The 23,453-nt window shown below is 38.0% G+C and overlaps 1 protein-coding gene across 2 annotated transcripts in view; it reads left to right on the plus strand.

The window, feature by feature from the left end:
* The first annotated feature begins 41 nt into the window (after nt 1-41).
* The window catches only part of rfx4 (regulatory factor X, 4), a 29,631-nt gene continuing 6,219 nt past the window's right edge, over nt 42-23,453 (plus strand). Inside the window, exons 1-17 of one of the 2 annotated variants that reach the window (XM_084733947.1) lie at nt 42-786; nt 3,348-3,434; nt 3,680-3,740; nt 7,768-7,891; nt 9,908-9,969; nt 11,344-11,557; nt 12,077-12,154; nt 13,040-13,203; nt 13,934-14,034; nt 14,687-14,745; nt 14,857-15,001; nt 16,730-16,824; nt 17,348-17,465; nt 19,814-19,933; nt 21,478-21,639; nt 21,789-21,915; nt 22,018-22,156. In XM_084733947.1, the coding sequence (XP_084590073.1) occupies nt 744-786; nt 3,348-3,434; nt 3,680-3,740; nt 7,768-7,891; nt 9,908-9,969; nt 11,344-11,557; nt 12,077-12,154; nt 13,040-13,203; nt 13,934-14,034; nt 14,687-14,745; nt 14,857-15,001; nt 16,730-16,824; nt 17,348-17,465; nt 19,814-19,933; nt 21,478-21,639; nt 21,789-21,915; nt 22,018-22,156 (1,899 nt within the window). In that variant the 5' untranslated portion in view covers nt 42-743. Of the gene's footprint in view, nt 787-3,347; nt 3,435-3,679; nt 3,741-7,767; nt 7,892-9,907; nt 9,970-11,343; nt 11,558-12,076; nt 12,155-13,039; nt 13,204-13,933; nt 14,035-14,686; nt 14,746-14,856; nt 15,002-16,729; nt 16,825-17,347; nt 17,466-19,813; nt 19,934-21,477; nt 21,640-21,749; nt 21,916-22,017; nt 22,157-23,453 lie in introns of both variants that reach the window. The other variant, XM_084733946.1, reaches the window with a different exon arrangement.

The raw sequence follows: 23,453 nt of genomic DNA on the forward strand, positions 1-23,453 counted from the left end.
CACACCAGAAATTTCACACTGGTGCACTTTTTTAGCATGTTTGGATGAGTGTCTGAGCACATGATTTGAAGACTCTGTGGAAAAGTTGTCACAAAGATGGTTTAATGGTGGGATGAGGTGAGAAATGTGGCAACAAGTGTCCGTGGGATGTGAAACGGTAGTTAAAATGCGATGGAGAGGCAGGAGCAGCGGTTGTGTAGGGATGTATGTTTATATGGAGCTCTGGGGTGTATAAAAACGTATTAAATGCCATAATGGAGGACGGGGAGGCCACAGTGTTAGGACTGCGTAGATCTAAGCCTCTTTTTTTTTCGTTGGGAGGGAGCTTTTCTTATTCAAAACAGCCCCACAAAAGACTTCCAGTGAGCCTTGCCACATCCCCATCTGACTTGGGGCCATTCATCAGCCTTCCAAGCCTATCAATGACATGTCCCCATCAGGGCTCCTATAAAATCAGCCCCTTTCCCATGAAACATCAGCAAACATTTTGACGGGTCTGGCTTTCCCCCCGCTGGATTTCTGGAGTCTCTACCCCCCTTTCCTCCCTTATTCCCACCTCTCCCCCCCTCCTCTCCTCCGCCAACACCACCCCTCTCTGGGCGAACCTCAGATCCTCAACATCTCCTGTGACGGGCAGTGGTCACGGAAACACAGAGCGAGACAAGGGGAGAGCCACTGAGGAGGGGGAAACGTGTGCACTAAGCCATTTTCTTGGAGGAGCCAGTGTCGTTGATGGGAAGAGGATGCATTGCGGGCTGCTGGAGGAGCCTGATATGGATTCCACAGGTCAGTCCTGTTCAACTCTGTGTGGATGGTGTTGAGAAAAACTAGCTTCTGTTCAGAAACACTGTGCGAGCCGCTGCTGCTCTTCTGGACGTCTCAAACTTTCTCTGCAGTCACTCAGAGCAAGTGTCCGAATGATCGGCTGCTGATTTTTGACCTTTTTTCGATCTCTTTTTTTATGCAGTTATTTAAGAAAGAGTGTTTTCGGTGACGCACATTTATGAGAAATACTGTTTTTGTTATTAGACGCAGTTGTCCTCTGATTAAAGAAAAGTTGCAGAAAGTAGGGAAATAGCCCTTTAATCTCCAGCATTCGCTTGGACAAGTGGCTTCTTGCTGTTTTTGTTTTTTTTCTTTCAGTTTAACCAATTTAAAAAATCTTTATCTTAAGGAGTGGAGAAATAAAACACAGCAAGTGCATGTCATAGTGCACTTTAACATGTTTATGCACCTGCTATTTCTGGATTATTTTTACTGGATGTGTTTTAGTCTAAAATGGGAAAACTAAAGCATTTATTCAACTTTATAACTGAATTTTTCTGAGACTCTATCAGTAAAATAGTTTTGTATCTCATAAGGCAAAAGTGAGTACGTCGTTGGGTTTTCAGAAGCATTAATGATTAATGTCAAATTCAATTAAAAGAAACAAATTGTGGAGCGGTTTCTAATCTGCAGATAATTGGTTACTTTACTAAATTAAATTAATTGAAATGTTTTAAATGTACTTTAAATTACTAAATGTTATTAATGGAATTTGGTTAAAAGATGTTGTTAATAATTTACATTTGTAGTATGCTGGTGCAGTGTGGAGAAGTTTAGCCCTGAATGTGTGCTATTAAATGAGTGAGCATCTGTTTCACTTGTTGATCAAATTTAATCCAATTATTTAGATCCCCAACTTATCTGTTCCTGTGGCAAATGAAGCTTGAGGTCTGAGCCTCTGTGGGGAATTAGCTTCACTTCAGTGGGTTCACTTTTTCATTTCCAGGGTGCGTTTCGTTGTTGTTGTTTTTCTGTGTTGTTTTGTTGTGTTTTAGGTAGAAATAAGTAAATACTGTCAGTAAATGACGAGACATGTCAGTGACACTGATGGTGTTTTATTCAAAGTTAAAAAATGCAAATCCACAGGAGGTTTTTTAAAATTCTTTAGCTGTAACAGGCATTATAATTGGCATGTAGAGTGCTATTAATCAGTTAGTAGTGTTAACAGTGTCGATAAGCATAAACAAAGTAATTAGAGCATTAAAGTTTAAGTTCTAATGAATATATTTCTCTAGGATAGAAAGTAAAACCTTGTGTTCACAGGGCCGTGAGTTTTCAGTTTCTGCAGTCTGACCTTTTCTGTCAGCACGTGCCAAACATCGAGGTGTAGGTTCCTCATCAAGTGTAAACTTCTAAAACTTTTGAATATCTGTGACCTCCTCTGAATCCCCCCACGGGCTGCACCAACAGGTCGTCCTGCCAGCAGTCTGTCCTAGCAACAGATGCTATGGTGATTGTTGTCAGTTCACATGCAGATAAAAAAGATTAACACAAGTTTGACAAAAAATTATTTGGAGTTTTTATTTTTGTGATAGAGCTCAAAAGAAAATTATTAAATACTTTTACTTTAACACTGTATGGATTAAAGTTAAAGTGCACACTACCTTTCCATTTTAGGTCACATAATATTTTTTTTTCACTAGATTAAGTGGAAAATATAGTACTTTTATTGCTGTTTTAGGACATTGAGTCAAGTGAAGAAATAGGTGTAGTTTATTATTTTAATAGGAAAAATAAACTCAGAAAATGCTTTGTCGCACTCAAATAAAAAGAGCATTACTCATGTATGATTTCCTTCTTAATTACATTTATCAAATACTGAATACATTTCTGGAAAAAAAGCAAGAATTTAAAATGGATTTTCACTCTACTTATCAGGCTGTTTCAACATGAAAGCTCTGGTGTTTTGCTGCTGCTCGCTCACAGAAAGCACACCAGTCGAGCTATTTCTAAGTAGAAATTAAAACAGGACAATGGCCTCTATTCCAGCAGACTGCGTCAGTAATGTGCACAGGCTCTTTTAAGCGAGTGTGTACGCTCGTAGTCTCCTGGGAACAATGCTGGATTCCTGCCGTCCTGGTGAAAACATCTCAAATAGAGCCATGGCTGCACCACTGCCCATACAATCGATTGTTGTCAGCTCGCCCTGTCACATTAGTGACATTTAAAAAGTCCTGTATAGGCAGTGATTTGCACTGTTTATGTAAATACAGCTTTGGCTCTATTCTGCAGGACAAAATGAGATCACTCCAGAGAGGGAGTTTTTAAACTGACAGTTGAAGTTTCAATGAAAATTAATGCAGAAAATACACCAAAACTGAAAAAAACTGATGTTTTAGTCAAATGACAATTAAAGGCCCTCTGTTTCATCTTTAAAAATCACATTGTTTTGACCAGATATATAATTACAGAATCATTTAAGTCTAAATGACAACATAAAACTGTTTTGTCCTGAGAGGTGTCACAGTAGCATCACAGCTTGTCCAGCTCGGTAATTTGTGGTCCATCGTGTGTCTTTTTAGAGAGTTGGATTGAAAGATGCCTCAATGAGAGTGAGAGCAAGCGATACTCCAGTCACACGTCTCTGGGGAACATGTCCAACGATGAACGTAAGCAGCACAAACACTGACACTAAAACATTAAAACTACTGACTGAATCCTGTTAACTGTTCTTGTGTTTCTGATGCCTCATTTATTATAGTTTTTTAGAGTCTATCACAATAATTGTCGTTTAACTGTTTACACAGAAATACTGTTTTTAAAGTTAATGTTTTGCACATCATTGTGTCAGTTACATAAATCATTTACCAGAATAACTTAAGTTTTGCCTTCAAATCCAAAATGTGTTTTACAGATGAAGAAAAAGAAAACAACAGAGCCTCTAAACCACATTCGACACCGGCTACTCTGGAATGGTAAGTTAATAAAAATGAATTTGTATATCTGTATGTATGTTCAGTCATATTTAAAAATAAATGAAAGATAAGTGAGAGGGGAAAAAAACTCAGCAGTAAAATGCAAATATTGTGAATTAATGTAAAAACAGTGTTTTTAATAAATTATTATTTTAGCTAAAGCGTCCACTTACCAACATGACACATTAATGTTAAATATCAAGTCTAAAAGTATTTAGCAAGGTTTAAAATAATACACACATAAGTTTTTGTTGTTGTTGTCTTAATCCTGGTCATTAAGATAGGACTGTAAAATCTTCAGTCAGTAGAAAATTGCATTCGTTTGAATGTTTTCTTAAATGATGCTCATAGATGACGCTACGAACGCCAGTTTGTCTACATACTGGTTTCTTCTCTGGCCTTATTACATAGTTAAGATTTACATCATGTGCCATTAAACTGCAAACACAGATTCAACTGATGTCCTGCTTTTGAATTTTTTTTTCTTTTTGTTTTTCCTTTATACATGTTGAAAAGATTTAGCATTTTAATCAACAAGAAAAAGTGAATGAATTTATTTTCTCAAATCTTAATTTTGCATCTGATCATGATGTTTTCCACCAGAAGGATTTTTTTTTTGCGTTTGTTGGACTGTTTGAGAGAGCAGCTTTGACGTGCAATGCATTTTTCATATCTGCATGTGCCGACTCATGCCTCTGCGCCTGCCTGTTGCACAGCTCCATGACCAGTCACACCCTTTACTTAATAGCATTCAGAAATACACATGAGTGTAAATTAATATTTATAGTGATTTAAGCTGTACAGTGGAGGGGCTGAAAACCAGTGTGAGGAACAGATGGATAATTGTACTGTTTTAAGCATTATGGACATAAATGCTGATGTAATTGTCCTGGACATTGGGAGCATTTTTTTGTGCAGGTATTATTTACTACAAATTTGTTGTTGTTGCAGTAAAAGTGAACAATACGTCTATGTTTACAACCATAATGATGAGTCTTGGCTTGATTATTTGGTTTTCATTGTTGAATCAGGAGGACAAAGTCATCAAAATTAGCTTTTATAAATTTATATCACAATAGTACAGAATACTTGTTACTGAATTTAGTCAAAAAGTAATAAGTTATAAATAAAGTTGAATGAATGTTATTGCACCTAAAAGATTAACATCAACTGTAATTCTTTTATGACTGTATTTCAGAGGACAGTTAACATTTTTTCTGATTGAAAAGAATTGTTAAGTCATGTCAAAGAGATCTGTCTCGGCTTAATGAAACAATACAGTCCAAGCTCATAAAACAACAGGACCAGGGTCTTACAGTACCCATATATATTCCAGAAAGTGCAATACAAGAGACATTTATACAGGACTGAAAAATATGGTCACAAAAGCTCAGAAAGGCGCAGAAAATATAAGTCAAGATGTTGGTTTAGAGGTGGCAGGATGTGTAGTTTGTTAACTCTGTGGAGGTTCTGCCTCTTTGTAATCAATCTGTTGCTCCTCTAAACATCAGTTTCAGCCATCAGAGAAATTTCCTCTGTTGAATGCTCAAGGGCTAAAACATTTTTTTTTTTTGACAAATATGTCAGCTTGTTTATATCAGCAAACTGCAATACACGTTCAGAATTTTATTATCAGTGAAGAGGCGTTAAAGCTGCATTGAGTGATTTAATTTGTTGGACCATTAGGGGGCAGAAAGACTCCAAAACATACTCAAACCCTCATAGCAGTGACATGCTAATGGATATTAAGTGTTTATAATAACAATAATAACTTAATTTATGTAGCCTTTCAAAAACAAAGTTACAAAGTGCTTTACAGTCAAAATAAAGAACTATAAAACCCAAAACATTAAGGATAAAACACAATAAAATAATTAAAAACCTCCACTTAGCAATGAAAATCAATATTATGTCCTTGCATGATCTGCCCCAGGGGCAACATGCAGATGGTAAATTAAAGGGGACCCAGAATAGACCCCTGGGGGACACCACAAAAGAGACAAGCACGGGAGGAGGAGGCATAACAAACAGAGAGGGACCTGTTGGACAGATAAGAGATGAACCAGTCCAGAGCCACATCACTCTTACAGCTAATGTGTTAGCAAACAGTTTCTTACGTACAAATGCAGTTTACAGACACAGCTGCAGAAAACTGTAGAGTTGTGTTTTGCTTCTCATTGGGGTCTGAAGTACCAGAAACCTTTTCATCAAATGCAAACTCGATTCCAAAAAGAGAAAATGCCTGAAAGTTAAGTAGAACAAAACAGAATTAAACAAAACCCTTTCTGACCCATATTCAACTGAATACAGTAGAAAGACAACCTATCTAATGTTCAAACGTATTAACTTTTTTGTAAATATACAGTCATTCTGAGTTTGACTCCGGAAACACTCTCCCAAAAACTTGAGATGATATGATATTGCAACTTCAGTTGCTCAACACTCCAGGGAATGTCTTCAACCAACAATTATTTTCATTATGGATTAATATGTCGATCAGTTTCTTGATAAATCAGTAAGTTGTTTGGTCCATAAAATTGCAGAAAAAATGCTGATCACTGTTTCCTAATGCCCAAGAAGACGTCCTCAAATATCTTGTTTTGTCCGCCACCGAGAAATATTCAGTTTACTGTCATAGGGGACAATAAATAGAACATATTCACATTTGAGAAGCTGAAATCAGAGATTGATTAGTTGACTAATTGTTGCAGTAATCTCCAGTAAGCCCCGGACTGCAGGCAGGTCTGTCTCGCACCCCACACTCTCTTAACACGAAACGATGCTGTTGTAAATAAGAAGGGACGTTGTTGAAAAAGAAGTCATCTGGATGGCAGCATGTGTTTCTCCAAAAACTGTACGTACAACTGTATCAGAATTTGTCCACTACAGCTGTCAATAAGACGAGGTCACTTACCATCATCAGGGAAATCATCATTTGGACCTGTCCATTACACGTGTGATCACTCAGGAGCGAAGTGTTGATGTCTGCATAATTGTGAGATTAGTGATATATGTGTTGTCATGCTGCAAAATATGATCCATGTAAACTTGTGCGCTGCAGCTCATCTGCTGACTGCTGTTGTGGTGTATGAGACTGAGACAGTTGCTGTTTGCTGCTACCTGTAGTGTTCAATGTCTGAGTGGATGCTTTATGCTGCATGTGAACTGATGTGAGTCTGTGTTGTGATTTAATGGATTTAATGCTACTTTAATTAGTGTGGAGCTGCTGTTGTTTCATATTATATCACTTTGCTCCTATTCAGTTTTAACTGTTGTTTTTCATGGGCTGTTGTGTGTTACATTTAACCTATCCAGGGACTACAGATAAACCTGATGATTAGGTCTGCAGAATTTATTGAAAATTAGCAAAAATCCCAATATGGTTAAGTGCTATTTCCAAATTGCAGATGCTGCCATATTTTGTTATGGTGAAATGTGTGAAAAAGCAGAACTATAATAAAGTACTGTAGTGCTGCAGAGATGCCCTGGACATTAACTCTTGTTCTCCAGATGTAAAAGACTGAAAAATGTCAAATCATCACAATTAAATTTTTTTTATTCAGTGAAAATGATGTTTTCATGAATGTTTTCATGAATTGTCGTGTGTAAATGATCATTCCCGGGTGTCACTAATTGTGAATCATACTTCAATCACAATCAGTCCAGAAAATTGTCATATCCTTTTCTTTTTGTTTGTTTTTACCATACCATGCAGTCGTACTGTCAAATCTGGTACATTTATATTCTGTTTATTAATTTCCCCTCATAAGTAAATCAAATGTAAACTTTAACATTATATCATCAAATAGTTTTATTTAACTACATTGATTCGTTGTCCTGACATGAATATCATCGGGCTTCCTAAACATCTACAAATTATACCGCTGCACATTTTTCACCATTCTCTCCAAAATGCCATGATCACAAGAGGCCTGTTTCTCTAATTTCATCTCATTCATATTAACAATGTCCAAACTTCCGTATATTCATTTTTTTGTACACTGATAACTCCCATGGTCATTCACAGGCTAGAGGAGAACTATGAAATAGCCGAAGGCGTGTGTATCCCCCGAAGTGCCCTCTACATGCATTACCTAGACTTCAGTGAAAAGCACGACACGCAGCCTGTGAACGCAGCCAGCTTCGGAAAGGTGAGATTCAAACTCAAGTCAAACAGTCTCGCACTCATGTCCACCCACGTCCAGTTGAACACAAACTCACCGTTGTGTCTTGAAAACACATGTAATCCATTAATTCTGTAACATCTGTAGTTGATATCTCTATTTAAAATGTTTGATTAATGATGCAGATAATGTGCACTTGGGTGTGTCTTTAAAAAATAAGGTGATACAGTGAATTTTCTCAGCTTTTTAGGGTTTTAATACACATTTATACCCGCATTGTACATTTAAAGTAAGCAGAACAAAATGACTGAACAGAACAAGATACAAACCAACATTTGGATATTATTACCCCTATGAAAGCTGTAATCTCACACACTAAATCAGCCATAAACATTAGTCTGACCATTTCATGCCTGGGTTGGTTTGGTGTTGCAGCTCTGGCTGCTGTTGAAGTAATATCAACTGCAGCTCAGTGTGAAGCGAGCTAAGCTCTGCGGTCGCTCACTGAACACATAATCTAGAGCCAAAGGAGATGTGCTTTCGTCTGTTCCCACAACCCCAAGAAGTTCCTCAGCCTTGCTACCCCCAGCCATCCCCTGTACTCTGGACTCCGGCCCCAACCCCCAACCCGGCCCACCCCCGCCCCTCTGCAGCTCCTGTCGGAAGATATTGAAAAAGAGAAGGGGCCTGGATTAATGTGTAATTAAAGGAAATTTGGAAGGGTGAGATGTTGCGGAATGTTAGATCAGTGGCTGGAGCAGTGTGGGGTGTCCTTTAGGAAGGCTTCATTGATTCAGGACAAAAAAACGAGAGAGGGCCCGGACTGCCTCCCTGTCTGCTCATTTATCAAGCGGGGCCTGACAGAAACTTCACAGCTTGGCCTCTTTTTTCATCCCACACAATGGAGAGCTACACTGTTTGCTAAAGTTTCTGCACCAGGAGCTGGACCAAGGAGCCAATCTCTTTTGGACAAAAAGAGAGGAAAGGAAGAAGAAGAAGAAGAAGGAGGGAGTGGAGGAGCGAAAGAGAGTGAGAAGGAGAGAGGATGGGTGGGAGGATAGATGAGGGGAGACTGTTGATATAGGAAAAAAAAAAGTAATACCCCTGGATGTCATAAATGGATGGCTCTCAAAGCTTTTTTTCCCCTCACAGACCTCCCTGTGGACACAGCTATGAGACTTTCATGTCGTTCTCCTGACAAACTTTATTAAACACTTACTCATAAAGAGCTGACGATACTGTACAAGCGCAGGATTTATGGCTAAGTAAAGAGCTGAAATAAAACCCCTACCTTTTTTTCAAGTGGATGTTTTATAAAGATCTCATTTGGTTCCTTGTGCACCTGCTTTTTTTTCCTCTTTACTTTTACAGGGTTTCTGCAGGTTTTTAAAAAGCCTAAAATCCATGTAATCTAATTTTTAGGTCTGGTTGTGCAATTAGGCAGGTCTTACAAATTGCCTGAATTATGAAGTCAAAAAATAATCTGCAGCATTTTTCTAAAAAATACAACGTACAGACTCGTAAATAATCATTTTCAATCTTCACTTATGACCCACTAGCAGTGTGTGTTAGTAGCTGTATCTGCCTGTACTTCTTCGTTATTTCTGTTTTGTTTTGCTTTGCTCGGGATGTTTGGCCAACCCCAAACATTAATATTTGACGTCCAGATGCATTTACAACAGCTCGGAATAATCCTCCTAACTCCACCTTTAATGTAACTTTTATAAAGCTTTGTAAATCACAGTAGTGCTTTTAAATGTGTCTTTTTAGGAAAAACATTGCATTGATCACGCTGTAACAACTACAAAATAAAACCAGCATGGAACCAGTAACCACTAATGCAAACTGTGCATGTACTTTTTGCCTTATGGACATGAAATGGGTCTTAAATTGCATTCATAAGGGTCTGAAGAAGCCTTTAACTTGTTGAAACCTGCGGAAACCCTGTTGTATGAACTACTGTGAAAGACTGAGATGAATTTGATATTAAACCCCTGTGTAGTTAAAGCCCACTGACAAGTGTTTCTTTGCTGCAATGAACAGATCATAAGGCAACAGTTTCCAGCGTTAACTACCAGAAGACTGGGGACAAGAGGCCAGTCGAAGTGAGTTGGTTTAATTACCTACATGTTACACACGCACATACACACAACATTTCACCCCCCCCCCCAAAAAAAACACCAAACAAAAGACACAAAATTAACAGCAACAAAAAAGAAGGAAATAGCGTGGACATGAAACAAACTATAAACGGCAAATAACAGTTTTACAGTGTACAATTAATTTGGTCATACACGTTCATTTATACTCCTTTGTTGATCTGTGTACATTTTTTTCTCTGTATCGCTTGTAATGTCTTGTTTTGTATTTTGAATGTGTGTAATGGTGCAGTTGATGTGTAATTTGCTGCCTTCTTGGCCAGGTCACCGTTAAAATGAGATTTTGTCCTAACTTTATTTTTACTTGAGCCAGTAAATTTTGAATAAATAACACAAAAAAGGTGTTAAGCCTAAAACAGAAGCATGACACAGAAGAACAACAGTTAAAGCTAAAATAACTGAATTTCATTGTACTCCTTGGTTTAAGTTTTTTATCAAAAGAGTTAAAAAATTGCAATATAATATAACAGTATATCGAAGCTCACAATGTCACGATAAATCAGTGTCTCAATACTGTACCGGACTGTGACTGTAATTATTTTATTTTATCAGTTTTATTATTATTTTTTATAAATTGGCTGGATTGCCAAAGCCAATTCATGCTATTTTTTGCACATGTTTAGGTCATGGCGGGCTACTTTTGTTTTATTTTATTAAAGACGGAAACCAGAAGTACTTTAAGTTCAGAAGAAAAACAAATTTTATATGAACAAACAGAACATTTTTTCAGGCTGTCATTTTTTGTATCATGATCGTTTATCGTGGTATTATTGTACCTTGAGTTTTGGGTATCGCTAGATCCCTAATTGATTGCGTTTGATATTAAAAAAAGATCTGACATTATAGACTGTGTACATTTTGATAAGATTAAACTCAGAGAAAAACATATAAAGCAGGATTTTTAAAGATAGAATAAGGAGGGTTTTCATCTGTACATAAATGCACCAGAGAGATTGTTTGTTGTCCCAAACACAGCAAAATTATGTGGAAACAAAGAAATACAGGCAGAGTCTCCACAGATACAGCCGACACCACCACATACTTCTAGAGGGTCATAAATGGTGACTGAAAGGAATCATGTTTCTGTCTATGTACTGTTTTTTAGGAAAATGTTGAATATTGTGCCTCTAAACAAATTTGCAACAAATTCTAATGAATATATGCCTGTAGTTCTAAAGACATATATATTTATATGTATGATTTTTTAAAAATACTTTTTTTTATATATATATAATTTTTTCCACAATTTCCTGTGGCCTATAATGATCCTACTTGACCATAAAAGATGTTATTCTCCCTTTCCCCCTCTGTTCTCTTCAGGTACCACTACTATGGCATTGCGGTGAAGGAGACCTCTCAGTATTATGACGTGATGTACTCCAAGAAGGGAGCGGCGTGGGTGAACGAGACGGGGAAGAAAGAGGTCACGAAGCAGACAGTGGCGTATTCACCGCGCTCCAAACTGGGGACGCTCCTGCCAGAGTTTCCAAATGTCAAAGACCTAAATTTGCCTGCCAGCCTGCCAGAGGAGAGGGTAAACAGGAGTTTTAAAAGTCCATCCTTACAGCTCTCCCCCCACCTCCTCCTCCTCTTCCTCCTCCTCCTCCTCCTCCTCCTCCTCCCACCTCTCCCTGCCATCTCACCATCTCTGCGCCCCCTCTGGCTCCAGCCTTTTATCTGCCCCGGGACCTTCACTGGGTTTGCATTTAGAGAGGACCTTGAGGATTTATATGCTGGCTTCTCACTAACTCTTAATCTTTTGGGGGAGATAATAAGATCTAGCAATGGACAAAGGACAGGCACTAGCTGTCCGGCTTTTAAAGAGGGGCCATGATTTTAAATGGTTTGTGTTTTGCTGATCTCTAAAGCTCGTTTTATATTACTCCGCTCCAGCCTAGACCTGTAACATGTATTTATTGCTTCACATGCTTTGTACGAGATTTATTTTCTTGTTTTTGTACTACTTTTTTTTAAGGTTTCCCCCCCAAAAAAGAGAGAAAGGAGCTCTTAAGTTTGTGATGCAATGAGATTAATATTGTGTTGTTGCCCACAGGTGTCAACCTTCATCATGATGTACAGAACGCACTGTCAGAGGATACTGGACACTGTTATCAGAGCCAACTTTGACGAGGCAAGCTTTCTCCTGTTTCAAACCATTCTTTAGATACTTCATTTATAAATTTTCAGTTTCCAAAACAAAAAACAGAACCCCCACCCTCCACCTCCCAAGGCATAGTGGAAAAAACATAAAGAGGATGAGATTTAAAGGGGAAATCTATAATATATTTACTGTGATAAATCATAAAATGACCACGATATGTTGTCAGAGATCATGGAAACATGTAAAGTTGAAATACTGGCTTCTCTGACAACAACGCTACAGCTGCAAAATATCAAAATCAAAATGTCTGTCTTGCAGACAGAAGGCAGGCAGTGACTGAACTCCAACTCCAGAGTGTGTATTTTAGGAACAGTGGGCCTTTGTTTACAGGATAACAGGCTTCACTTAACATCGTCAGACAACTGCCACTTATAAACAGCTGATCAACTTACAGTGTAGGATGCGACCTCGTTTGTTGCTGTCAATTTACGATGTCGCATGTGTCCTGCGCTCCTGCAGTCTTCCTGCAGCCTGTGGCGCTTCCCCAAGTCTGGAGAGGAGGGGCGGTTGTGAACAACTTGCTTCAAGCATAGATCATATATTAAATAGGATTTCAAGCTATTTAATGCTGTGTCTATGGCGCCAACTCGCTATTTGGACTGCAGTACTATTTTTGCATGTGCAATTGTTACATATTGGTCATTTAAGGAAAAAATAATAATCATTGAATTACACAACCAGAACATGTGACCTTGTGTAGCTGAGCTGTGGCAGCATTGTGAGCACTCGATGTTGGTGTCAGGGTTTATTTTGCCTCATTTCTCAGGCGAACAGTGCAGCAGGTGAACAGCAAATAATTTTACACATCAAATTCTGTCTCAACAAAAAGTTTGATTGTGTGTGTGGTACTTTCAGGTCCAAAGCTTCTTGCTGCACTTCTGGCAGGGCATGCCGCCCCACATGCTCCCTGTCCTCGGCTCCCCCACAGTGGTGAATATTGTGGGCGTTTGTGACTCCATCCTATACAAGGCCATCTCTGGGGTGCTGATGCCCACCGTCCTGCAAGCACTGCCTGACAGGTGAGCGTGTGTTCTAACTTTCACTCTTCAAATTAGTGAATTTTGTACCATTTTCCTGTCTACTGTTACTAAAATTGGACAGGATGATTTGTATTAACTGCTCTGACTAAGCAACAAGGGTTTGCAGGTTTGTGCAAACCTGCAGTGTGAATTAAAACTGCTGCATTAACAGTAATGTTATGGTTATCACTCAGCTCTGTGAATGAAGCTGTTTGCCAAACTTGATTAAAAGATTTATTGTTAGGGTCTATTAAACACACAACAGTCCTTAACCCAGAGACTCTTCATTTGCAATCATTTAAGAAGCTAGAACCAGCAAGTGTTTGACATTTTTTCTTGAAAAATGACTGAAATGATTAAATGAGTTGACAACAAATTTTCTTTCAACTACTACTTGATTAATTGTTTAATATTTAATGCTTAAATGATGCTTAAATGGTGCTAACAGCACTTTGACTCATGGTCCACTTATTAGCTTTTTCTGTAGCTTTTTTTTAAAAAAAAAAAAAAAAAAGAAGAAGTTTGAAGACCTCACCTTGGATTCTGGGAACTTTGCTTTTCATTTATTAACATGACATTTTATAGACCAAAATATTGATTGCTTATTTAAGAGAATATTCAGCAGATTCATCTACACTGCAAATAATTGTCCTTTGTTGCTCTAATTAAATTAAATTATGAATTTTGTCCAAGTTATTGAATATGTTTCTGTTTATCCTCATTCACACAGTTTGACTCAGGTTATTCGAAAATTTGCCAAACAGCTCGATGAGTGGCTAAAAATCGCACTTCACGACCTTCCTGAAAACCTGAGGAATATCAAATTTGAATGTAAGTATAAAATCCACACCTTCCTGACATTGTTTCATCTTAACATTTTTAAAATATTTTTATCAGAAGCATAGCAGTATGAAATGCAAAGTGCAAAACTATGTTCCAAAATGTTTTATTCCCCTTTTCTGGTGTGATTGAAAACACCTTCTTCTAACCCCACACACACCCCAAACTCTCAGATAGAGAAAGAGAAGAAAAAGAACACATACAAATAACTAAATGAAATAAAAAAAAAAAAAACACATAAGCACAATAAATAAATAAAATGAAAAGAAAAGAAATAGGTGGGGATGTCTTAAGGAATATTTTGTGTTTTTTAAGGACAGGAATTACATTAGTTAGCCAGGATGTGGAAGAAGGTGGATTTGGACTTCAGAAAACATCTACGGGCTATGAGTGAGGCAAAAGGAACAACATCAGAATCTTTCTCAGTGAGACTGGCTGGTATAAAGGTTATCATGGCTTTGCCTAAATTATTAAAGAAACAAGACCAGAACTCAACTAATTTCAGACAATAAAATACATATGACTACGATCTGCTAGTGAGAAGCCACATCTCCTGCACATATCACTTGTACATCGTAACATTTTTATTTTTTAACAAACTTTAGATGATGACACTCATATTTTTCTCCTTTTTTGTTTCCAGTGTCCAGGAGATTTTCTCAGATTCTAAAGCGGCAAACATCCTTAAACCATCTATGTCAGGTGCCTATCATGCTCTGAATGTTTTTTAATAAAATCCATATGAACAAGCTCGGCTGATAAGCGATATGGGAATGCTTGTGTAAGTAATATTGTTGATGCATCTGTCCCCAGGCGTCACGGACTGTGATAAACAGCGCAGACATCACCTTTCAAATGCTGGAGGATTGGAGGAATGTGGACTTGAACAGCATCACCAAGCAGACACTTTACACCATGGAGGACTCACAAGAGGAGCACAGGCAGCTTATTATCCACTGTAAGTTCACAGGTTTAAGCTGATTCCACTCAAACACACACAGCCGGATACAGAATTACACTCTTACTTCACACAAACAGCACACAGAGGGGCAATCATTCCCACGACCAGCAGAGTCAAAGCATTAATGATGGAGACCAAAAGGTTAAACAAGTTCATTCCCCTCTCAAACACCCTGTGGAGCATCTCCAATTCAGTGCAGCCTCACTGCTCTGACTCGGCCCTGAAGGGAGCAGAGGTCACAGATACGTAGAAGTTGTTGCATAAAGATGCCGTTTAACTTCTCATATAACAGCCACCATAAACTTCAACATGATCCACAGAACCTGTTTTACACCAGAACGACTCCACAGGATAAACATATTCATTTCAGACCTTTGACCTATTTTCTAAACATAGACAGGTAACCTTATTCATATGTTATGGAAATTAGGGCTGGTTGATATGCTTGTTAATTACTGGCTATGCAGCAACATATAATATATATATTGATATACAGATTTTCTCTAAATTAACTCAACTGTCAAATCTAAAATAGTGCAGACATATGATTTTATAGAATATGACACACTGGTGCAGATTGCCCAACGTACAAATATCACTATTTGAACAGCAAAGATTGATTGATTGATTAGTTGTCATCTATTTTAATTAATCCCCAACTCATTTGATAATTAATTAATTGTTTGAGTTTGTCATCTTTGGCTTTTCCAGCATTTTCTGGTATTTAATGGACCAAACAAATAATAGACTAAGTTACAAAATAATCAACAGATTAATCAACAATGAAAATAATTGTTAGTTGCAGCCCAAGTAACATATTTTTGGCCAAATACCTCAATATCAGTATTGTGACAATATTTTAATGCTAACACAATGAAACTTTTTATAAATATTAATTTGCCATGTGGATATATTGATTAAGTGGATAAAGGCAAATAATAGAACAACTAGAACAGTCTGGTAACTTCAGAAAATTACACCATTTTATTGTAATGCAGCCTTTAAAACCAGGAAAAAACAACATTTGTGTCATATGATGGTACAACAATATTTAAAGTCTGAGAGGATATTTAGTCTCATTAACACGATACTGACATGTTAGTCAGTATATCAGTTATAGCCACCTAGTAAACTAACTTTACTAGGCGACGTATCTGACGTTCCACTTGCCAAAAGAATCAAGGTGCGATTTATCAAACTCGATTGCTTTGTTGAAGAAAAGTTCAGATTCTCTCCCGTCTCCATGTGGCTTAAAAAACTTCTTATGTTCAATCTAAAAAGAAAAACAGAGACAAAGATCTTTGAGAAATACTGGTCTGATTTTAGGAGTTACATGTGTAATATTTCACAGTCTACTGTGGATTAACAGCAATATATGTTAGATAGTTGAATTTCTGTGTATTGTGTTAACATTATTATTATTATTTCACCAACTATACCCTTTTTTTGTTTTCTTCACATTTGATTCAATTTCTTTTATTATGGGTCTTATCCAGGGGATTCAGAAAATTACACCATTTTACTGGTCCTGTAAGATTTTTTTCTTTACTTTATTAATTTGTTTATTTTTTATCTTTTTTATTCTGTGGACTCTCCTGTAGACTGTCTTGTATTTGAGAAAAAGTCAGTAAAAATATTGTTAAAAAAAGATACAATTTGCATCTAAATCTGTTTTTCAGCTTTCAAGTGATGTAAAATAAGCTGACGTTCTCCCTCCTGTCACAGTGTATCAGGAGTTTGACCGTCTATTGGAGGAGCAGTCTCCGATCGAGGCATACATCGAGTGGCTGGACTCAATGGTGGACCGCTGCGTCGTCAAGGTCAGACAACACAAACTTTTAACAGGTTTTTAAGTCTGGTCTGGCCCAGCATTTTTGCTTAAATCTGTCTATTGTTCACATTGCACAAGCGGACTTTATATATTTTCCACATTTTAAGCTGAGAAGTGATTTGAACTAAATGTCTGAGATGTTTGCGCAGCAGAAGAAGATTATTTTGCTCTTAAAGAGACACCTGCAGCTGAAAGCCACTCGTCTCTGCATGTCTTTCTTACACTGAGGCACTTACGTTGCAATCCTCCCAGTTAATGATGTCTTCAAGCTTCCCATTTGCGTCCATTATGTGCCAGATATGGGCTTGTAAAATTTGGTCGCCCTGGCAACGTCTTGGATTGCCCAGACAATAGTTCAATAGGAAGGCGTGTCCCTGGGGGCAAATTAAATAGTTGACTTGTTGACATGTTTTTCGTTCCTGAGGGTTAAGCCCCAATGCGGACCCAGGGGTTAATTCTACCCCGGCATCACGACCCTTCCCCCTCTTTTCTCATGGAAATGTTCTCTCTAGGTGGCAGGGAAGAGGCCCGGGTGCCTGAAGAAGGTGGCCCAACAGTTCCTGCTGATGTGGTCGTGTTTTGGGACCAGAGTCATCCGGGATATGACCCTCCACAGCGCGCCCAGCTTTGGTGAGCTGCTAATGCTTTGTCATCGTTCCTTAATACAACAGACATGGAAATACACAACTTTGAACATGCAGAAAAATTGTTTATTGTGTCATAATGCACACACAAGTTTCCATAACACAGGCCCAACTGGAATCTACATTTTTTTTTTTAGCAGTTTTCAGTGGTGATCCAGAGTGAAAATCTGCAGTAATCTGCTGATTGGGGTTTTTTTTTGTTTGTAATGTGACAGAAAATCAGCAAGAATCAGCTCACATGGCACATTAAAACAAGCTAAGATTCAATTCAAAAAAGAAAAAGTTAAAATGAAAAAGGAGCGTTCGTCAGCTCAAAGAAGTGTGATGAAGATGCACTTTGTTATGGAACACAAAATTATTATCATATTATCATCATATTATGTGACATACATCTCAATTTCAGCTATGTGTTGGCACTGACATTATTTTCTAAATGATAATTACTCTCAAAATACATTCAAATGCATGGGTTTATTTTGTAGTCTTCAATATTTTCTCAGAGAGACATTCCCCAGGATTTCCATAGCAGGGCTTGGGCTCATTACTTTAGTATCTCTAAAATCCTTGCTATGGTCCTGCATCTTCCAGTTTAAAATCTGTAGGAGTCTGCAGAGGTTTCATCAGAATATGCTCATGAGATACCAAAAATACTGTTGCAGTGGTGAAAAAAGTAAAGTAATAAAAAGCAATAAAGACTCCTGTCTAAAACACAACTCACACTTTAATAATCATGCATCTAGAGGAACTAAACATTTTACTAAAAAGTGTTAGCGCTTAAATCATGATATGATGAGTAATGAAACATTAAGTTGTCTTAATTTTCACCAAAGCAAACAAAGTCCTTCCACTTCAAGGAAAACATCAAAGGTAGAATATGCATCATTTGTCAGTTGCATTGCTATAAACGTGCTAGAAAGATATTTGATTGTTGGGTCTCATACTGTCACATACTGATACACATACTGATGCTTTTGTGTTGGTAAAGTGTCCTGAGTCCAGCAAAATAATAAAAAAACATAAGCAAATACAGGCAGAGGGCAGAGTCTCTACAGATACAGCCACCACCAAGCATTTCTGCTGGGTCATAAGTGATGATTGAGAAGGATGTTTTTTAAACCTTGCATAGTATGCCTTTAAACCTGCTTTTTCCTTTAGTTTCTATAACTGATGGTAATCTACCTAATCTGCTGATTAAATTCTGCTTCACATCAGGCAAAATTTAGTTGTTTTTTTTTCCCTAAGGAATACTGTATGTTTTGTACCAAACATTAATAAACCTAATTGTCACTGTGAAAAAAATTATCTTGGGCACACTCCTACAGTCCATTGATTCACAGATCTCAATGATATGAGAAGCATTTGACACAATGGAAGAGAACATCTTAAATCAAAAAGACATTTAACTATACATTTGACATTGACTGCTTGACAGAATTAAGAATTAAAATGCAAAGGTGCTTGTGCATTTATTGCACTTTACTCTGTTGCACTAGGATTTAACAATAGAGTTTAGCAGCTTGATGGAGGCTGGAAGAAATGATTGGATTTATAGTACAGTAAAGATTTCACATCACTAATGCTGGCATGTCTGTACAGGTTCACTATTCCTCAACTGTTTGAATCTCAAGTCTAAAATGGGAGAAACAAGTAAAATGGCTGCTTTAACAGCTTGTTGTGCATCACCAAGGTTTGAAGTAAGTGCAGAGTTGTAAAAATGAAAGAAAAGAAAATGGCTTCTCTTTCCTCCACAGGTCTGTCTGTGAATATCAAAGACACAGCTGGTTGCAGTGTTTTGATAAAGCAGGTCTCTGTGCACAAACAGCTAATTAACAAAAGCCTCCCCTCCCCTCTCCCGATGTGTTTGCCTGTCTTTTTCATTTTATGACCGGTCAGTAGTATTACACCCCGCTCTCCTGAATAGGCACACAGTGTTTACTATGCGCACGGTGGCGGCAGCGACCGGCACAATGACACAATTGTGACACTCCTTCACATGCCACGGTCCCATCTTCCGCACGACCCTGGGGTCAGCTGACATATTTCTGGCACTGACTTGGTACACGGAAAAAATCTGACTCGCTCCTTTTTAATAACAGCGGCCCTCCTGTCAGTGTGCAGGATGTGATGTCATCGCTCGGATGCTTTTAGAAATGCTTCAGTCTTAATGGTCGTCATCATTTATGTCCTGATCCAACACATGGAGAGACTTTGTTCCACAGAGCTGAGTCTGACTCAAGTTAATCAGTCAGTTTTGAACGCATACAATGCCTTCCATATGACCTGTTATGACACTCGTTTCTGAGTATTAACCTCATCCTGTGTGTCTGTGTGCAGGCTCCTTCCACCTGATCCACCTCATGTTTGATGATTATGTGCTTTACCTGCTGGAATCTCTGCACTGTCAGGAGAGAGCCAACGACCTCATGAGGGCCATGAAGGGAGAGGGCAGCACAGGTGAGGGACCGCTACCTGGACCGGAGCTCTAATCGATAATTACTAACAACACTGCTGCAAAAATGGAATTATGTAAGGCTGTTTGTTTTAATCATGTATTTAAATTAAATGTTGATCAAACACCCATCCCCTATCTGTACATTATCTTTAGTAGATTTAAAATTACAAAGATAAAGTACCATGTCGCTCATATTTAAGTGCCTTTTAAAACAAAAATCACAAACAATTCTGGTGGTTCCAGCTCATGAATCGTACAAATGTACTGCTTTTCTTGACTTTATGTGAAAGATGACAAAACAAGAAAATTGATTACATCACTAATATTTTATGCACCAAACTAGAATAACCATGATACTAGAATTTTAAAATCTGACATAATATTTAAAAAAAAACAAAAAAACAATGCTCAACACCTCTTTCAATTTGGGGAGCCCCAGTGGCTCAGGTGGTAGAGCATGTGACCAATACAGTTGGGGACAAAATTATTAGTCCTCCTATGAAATGTAAATTTTTTTTCAAGATTTTCCCAAGTGCTTTTTTAACAGAGTAAGGAATTTTCAACATAGCATTTCTAAACATACTAGTTTTCTTTAGAAAGCATAACTTATTTCTATTTGCACACAATAACAGAATTATTTCAGAAAAAAAAACAAAAAATGATCAGTGTCAGTATTATTAGCCCCCTTAAGAATAAGTCTGGCAGAGGTAGGAAGTGAAAGATTTCAAAGACTCTGGAAAGAAAACTAGTGAGAGATGCGTCTAAAGACCCCAGAACAACTGCCAAGACACTAATGAATGACTTAGCCAAGTTGGGAACTGTAGTCTCAAAGATGACGATCACTAGAGCCCTGCACAGGAGTGGACTGTGAGGTTGCAGACCAAAAGAAACTCTGCAGAAGAGACACCTTCAAGCCAGACTGAAGTATGCTAAGGACAACCTGGAGAAAGATTATGCATACTGGAAGCGTGTCCTTTGGTCAATGAGACAAAACTAGAGCTCTTTGGCCATAGAGACGTTGCTTATGTTTGGAGAAAGAAGGGAGAGGTGTATAACTCAAAGAACACCGTCCCCACAGTGAAACACGGTGGTGGGAGTATTATACTGTGGGGATGCTGAAATCGTGAGAATTATGAGATGATGGATCTTTTGCTCTACTGAGTTAATTTACTCTTATTATATCAAGATTTTACTGTTACAGCTTATTCATACTGATACTGGCATGAGTCACTTCTCTTCATCTTCATACACAAACTAAAAATACATACAAAACCCTAATAAATGCAGGATAAGAAGTCTTTGAAAGACGGCCAGTTTGGATAAGAAACCTTCACTGCTTTGGAATATTTTTAAGTCAGCCCACAGTTCTATATCTGGCAGGTTTTATCACTTTATTTTATATACACAGTACTTTGTCCTCATGTATTTGTTTTACCTGCACACGCTCTGGTATTACTAATACTTCAACTCTCTCAAAGTGATGGCAGTGATGGGATCCTTGTTCTATTGATTTGTCTGATGGTCTGTTGTTTCCTGACACTTTCAGCGGAGCGAGAGGAGGAGTTCACGCTGACAGAAACCACCCCCACCTCCCCGTCTCCAGGATCCTACTCTCCCGCTCGGTCTGTCCACTCTGTGGGCATCTCCGCCGCCAGCTCCCCAACAGCAGCTGTGTCCCCGGAGTACACCGGAGTCACCTCCACCACAGGTGAGACAGCAGTCCTCACAGACACACACAGATATCCTAAACAAGCAGAACTCACATAGTTCGTCTGCAGTGCCAACACATTTGTCTCTGTCTGTATATGTGTCTACCAGGCGCTGTTCAGTCATATACCTGGTCCCTTACATACACAGTGACAACAGCAGGCGGCTCCACTCCAGAGGCCGGACAGCAGCTGTCCTGTATGAGGAGCAGCGCTCCAGTCCCACCTCCGTCCTCCACTCACCGGATGCCAGTGTACACCCACAGAGAGGAGCATGGGTAATTATGATTTCAGTACTACAACTTATTTTCAAGGCATTTTGGAAACCGTTTAATTTTGTTTGAGTATTTGTGGAATGAATTTTGGTTACTCCATTCCAGGTATACTGGTAGCTACAACTATGGCAGCTATGCCAACCAGCATCCTCACTCCATCCAGAGCCAGTATCCCAGTCTGGCCCATGACCCGGCAATCCCAGCCCCCCTCCACTACTCTGCCTACCATCGGTCGTCTGCACAGGTCAGTCCTACACACACAGGATAAAGGGGTTCAGTAGAATTAAAAATGAATTAAAATCAATTCGTTTAGTAAATTTGAATTATTTTGAATTAATGTGTCAGGAGAGGTCAGGAAGCCAAAGGGTTATACTAGGGACCTCCCCTCCTTTTAAGAAAAAACAAATCGAAACAAACAAATAAATACCATAATACTAATCAACACAGCACTCACATAATTTAAGAAAAACAATGACTACCAGAAGCAAAGAGCATGAGCAAAGAAAAAGGGAAAAAAGAAAAAAGAAAGAGGAAAGAAAAGAAAGAAACCCAGAAAATTATCAACCTGTCGAGTGTTGTATGAATGAACTTGAGAAAATTAAATGTAAAGAAGTTACGAAAGGATAACGGTAAAGAAAAAGGCAGAAACAAGTATTTGTATATAAACATATATTTATATTATATACTAAAAGAATATTTAGTTTTCTGAACAGAGGAGCCGAGGCCTCTGCAGAGTCTGAAAAAATTTCCAGTCTTACAAATCGCTTTTGTAGCAAAAAAAAGTTTTTGTAGATTGGTGGGATATGTATTTGCCCAAACAATATTACCATAAATCAAATAGTTAATAAACAAGAAGGATTTACAAAACATTGTAGTTTGCTGATGATGCCCAGTGATTTCACAATTTTGTTATGAATAAAATTTATATGCTTTTTCCAATTTAACTTCTCATCAACAAAGATGCGAAGAAGAGAAAATTTATATTAAAATCACCTATGAGGTTGCAAACTTTACCCTCTCCTGATATAAGTTCAAGAACCCCTGACAAGCGTTGATTAAAAATATTAATATCTGTACTGGGTGGTCGGTAAATACCTCGCACAATTACATTTCTTCCCCTAAAGGAAGGACATGACATAATTTCAATAAAAACAGATTCTGCCACAATAGATTCAAACAAGATCACTTCTATTGACAAATTGATAAGAATTGTGGATAAAGAGAGAAACACCTCCTCCATTTCGCCCTTCTCTCATGCAGTGAACGGCTTTGTAATCGAGCAACTCATATAATGAAGCCACAGATTAATTTAGCCATGTTTCTGTTAAAGCTACAATAGAAAATTTGTGATCGAGACCTGAGAGATAATGAGTCAGATTGTCATAGTTTTTGGATAAGCTCCTTACACTGAGATGAAAAATAGAAAATAATGTAGCAGAGTGTGTTAAACTTTGACATAACAGTTTGAAATCATTTTCTTTATAATATTTACACATATCTGGTCTCTGCAAGAACACGAGGAGATTTGAATCAGGATCATA

This window comes from Lutjanus erythropterus, chromosome 13 (genome assembly GCF_056507025.1).
Source record: "Lutjanus erythropterus isolate fLutEry1 chromosome 13, fLutEry1.hap2, whole genome shotgun sequence".
NCBI lineage: Eukaryota > Metazoa > Chordata > Actinopteri > Lutjaniformes > Lutjanidae > Lutjanus > Lutjanus erythropterus.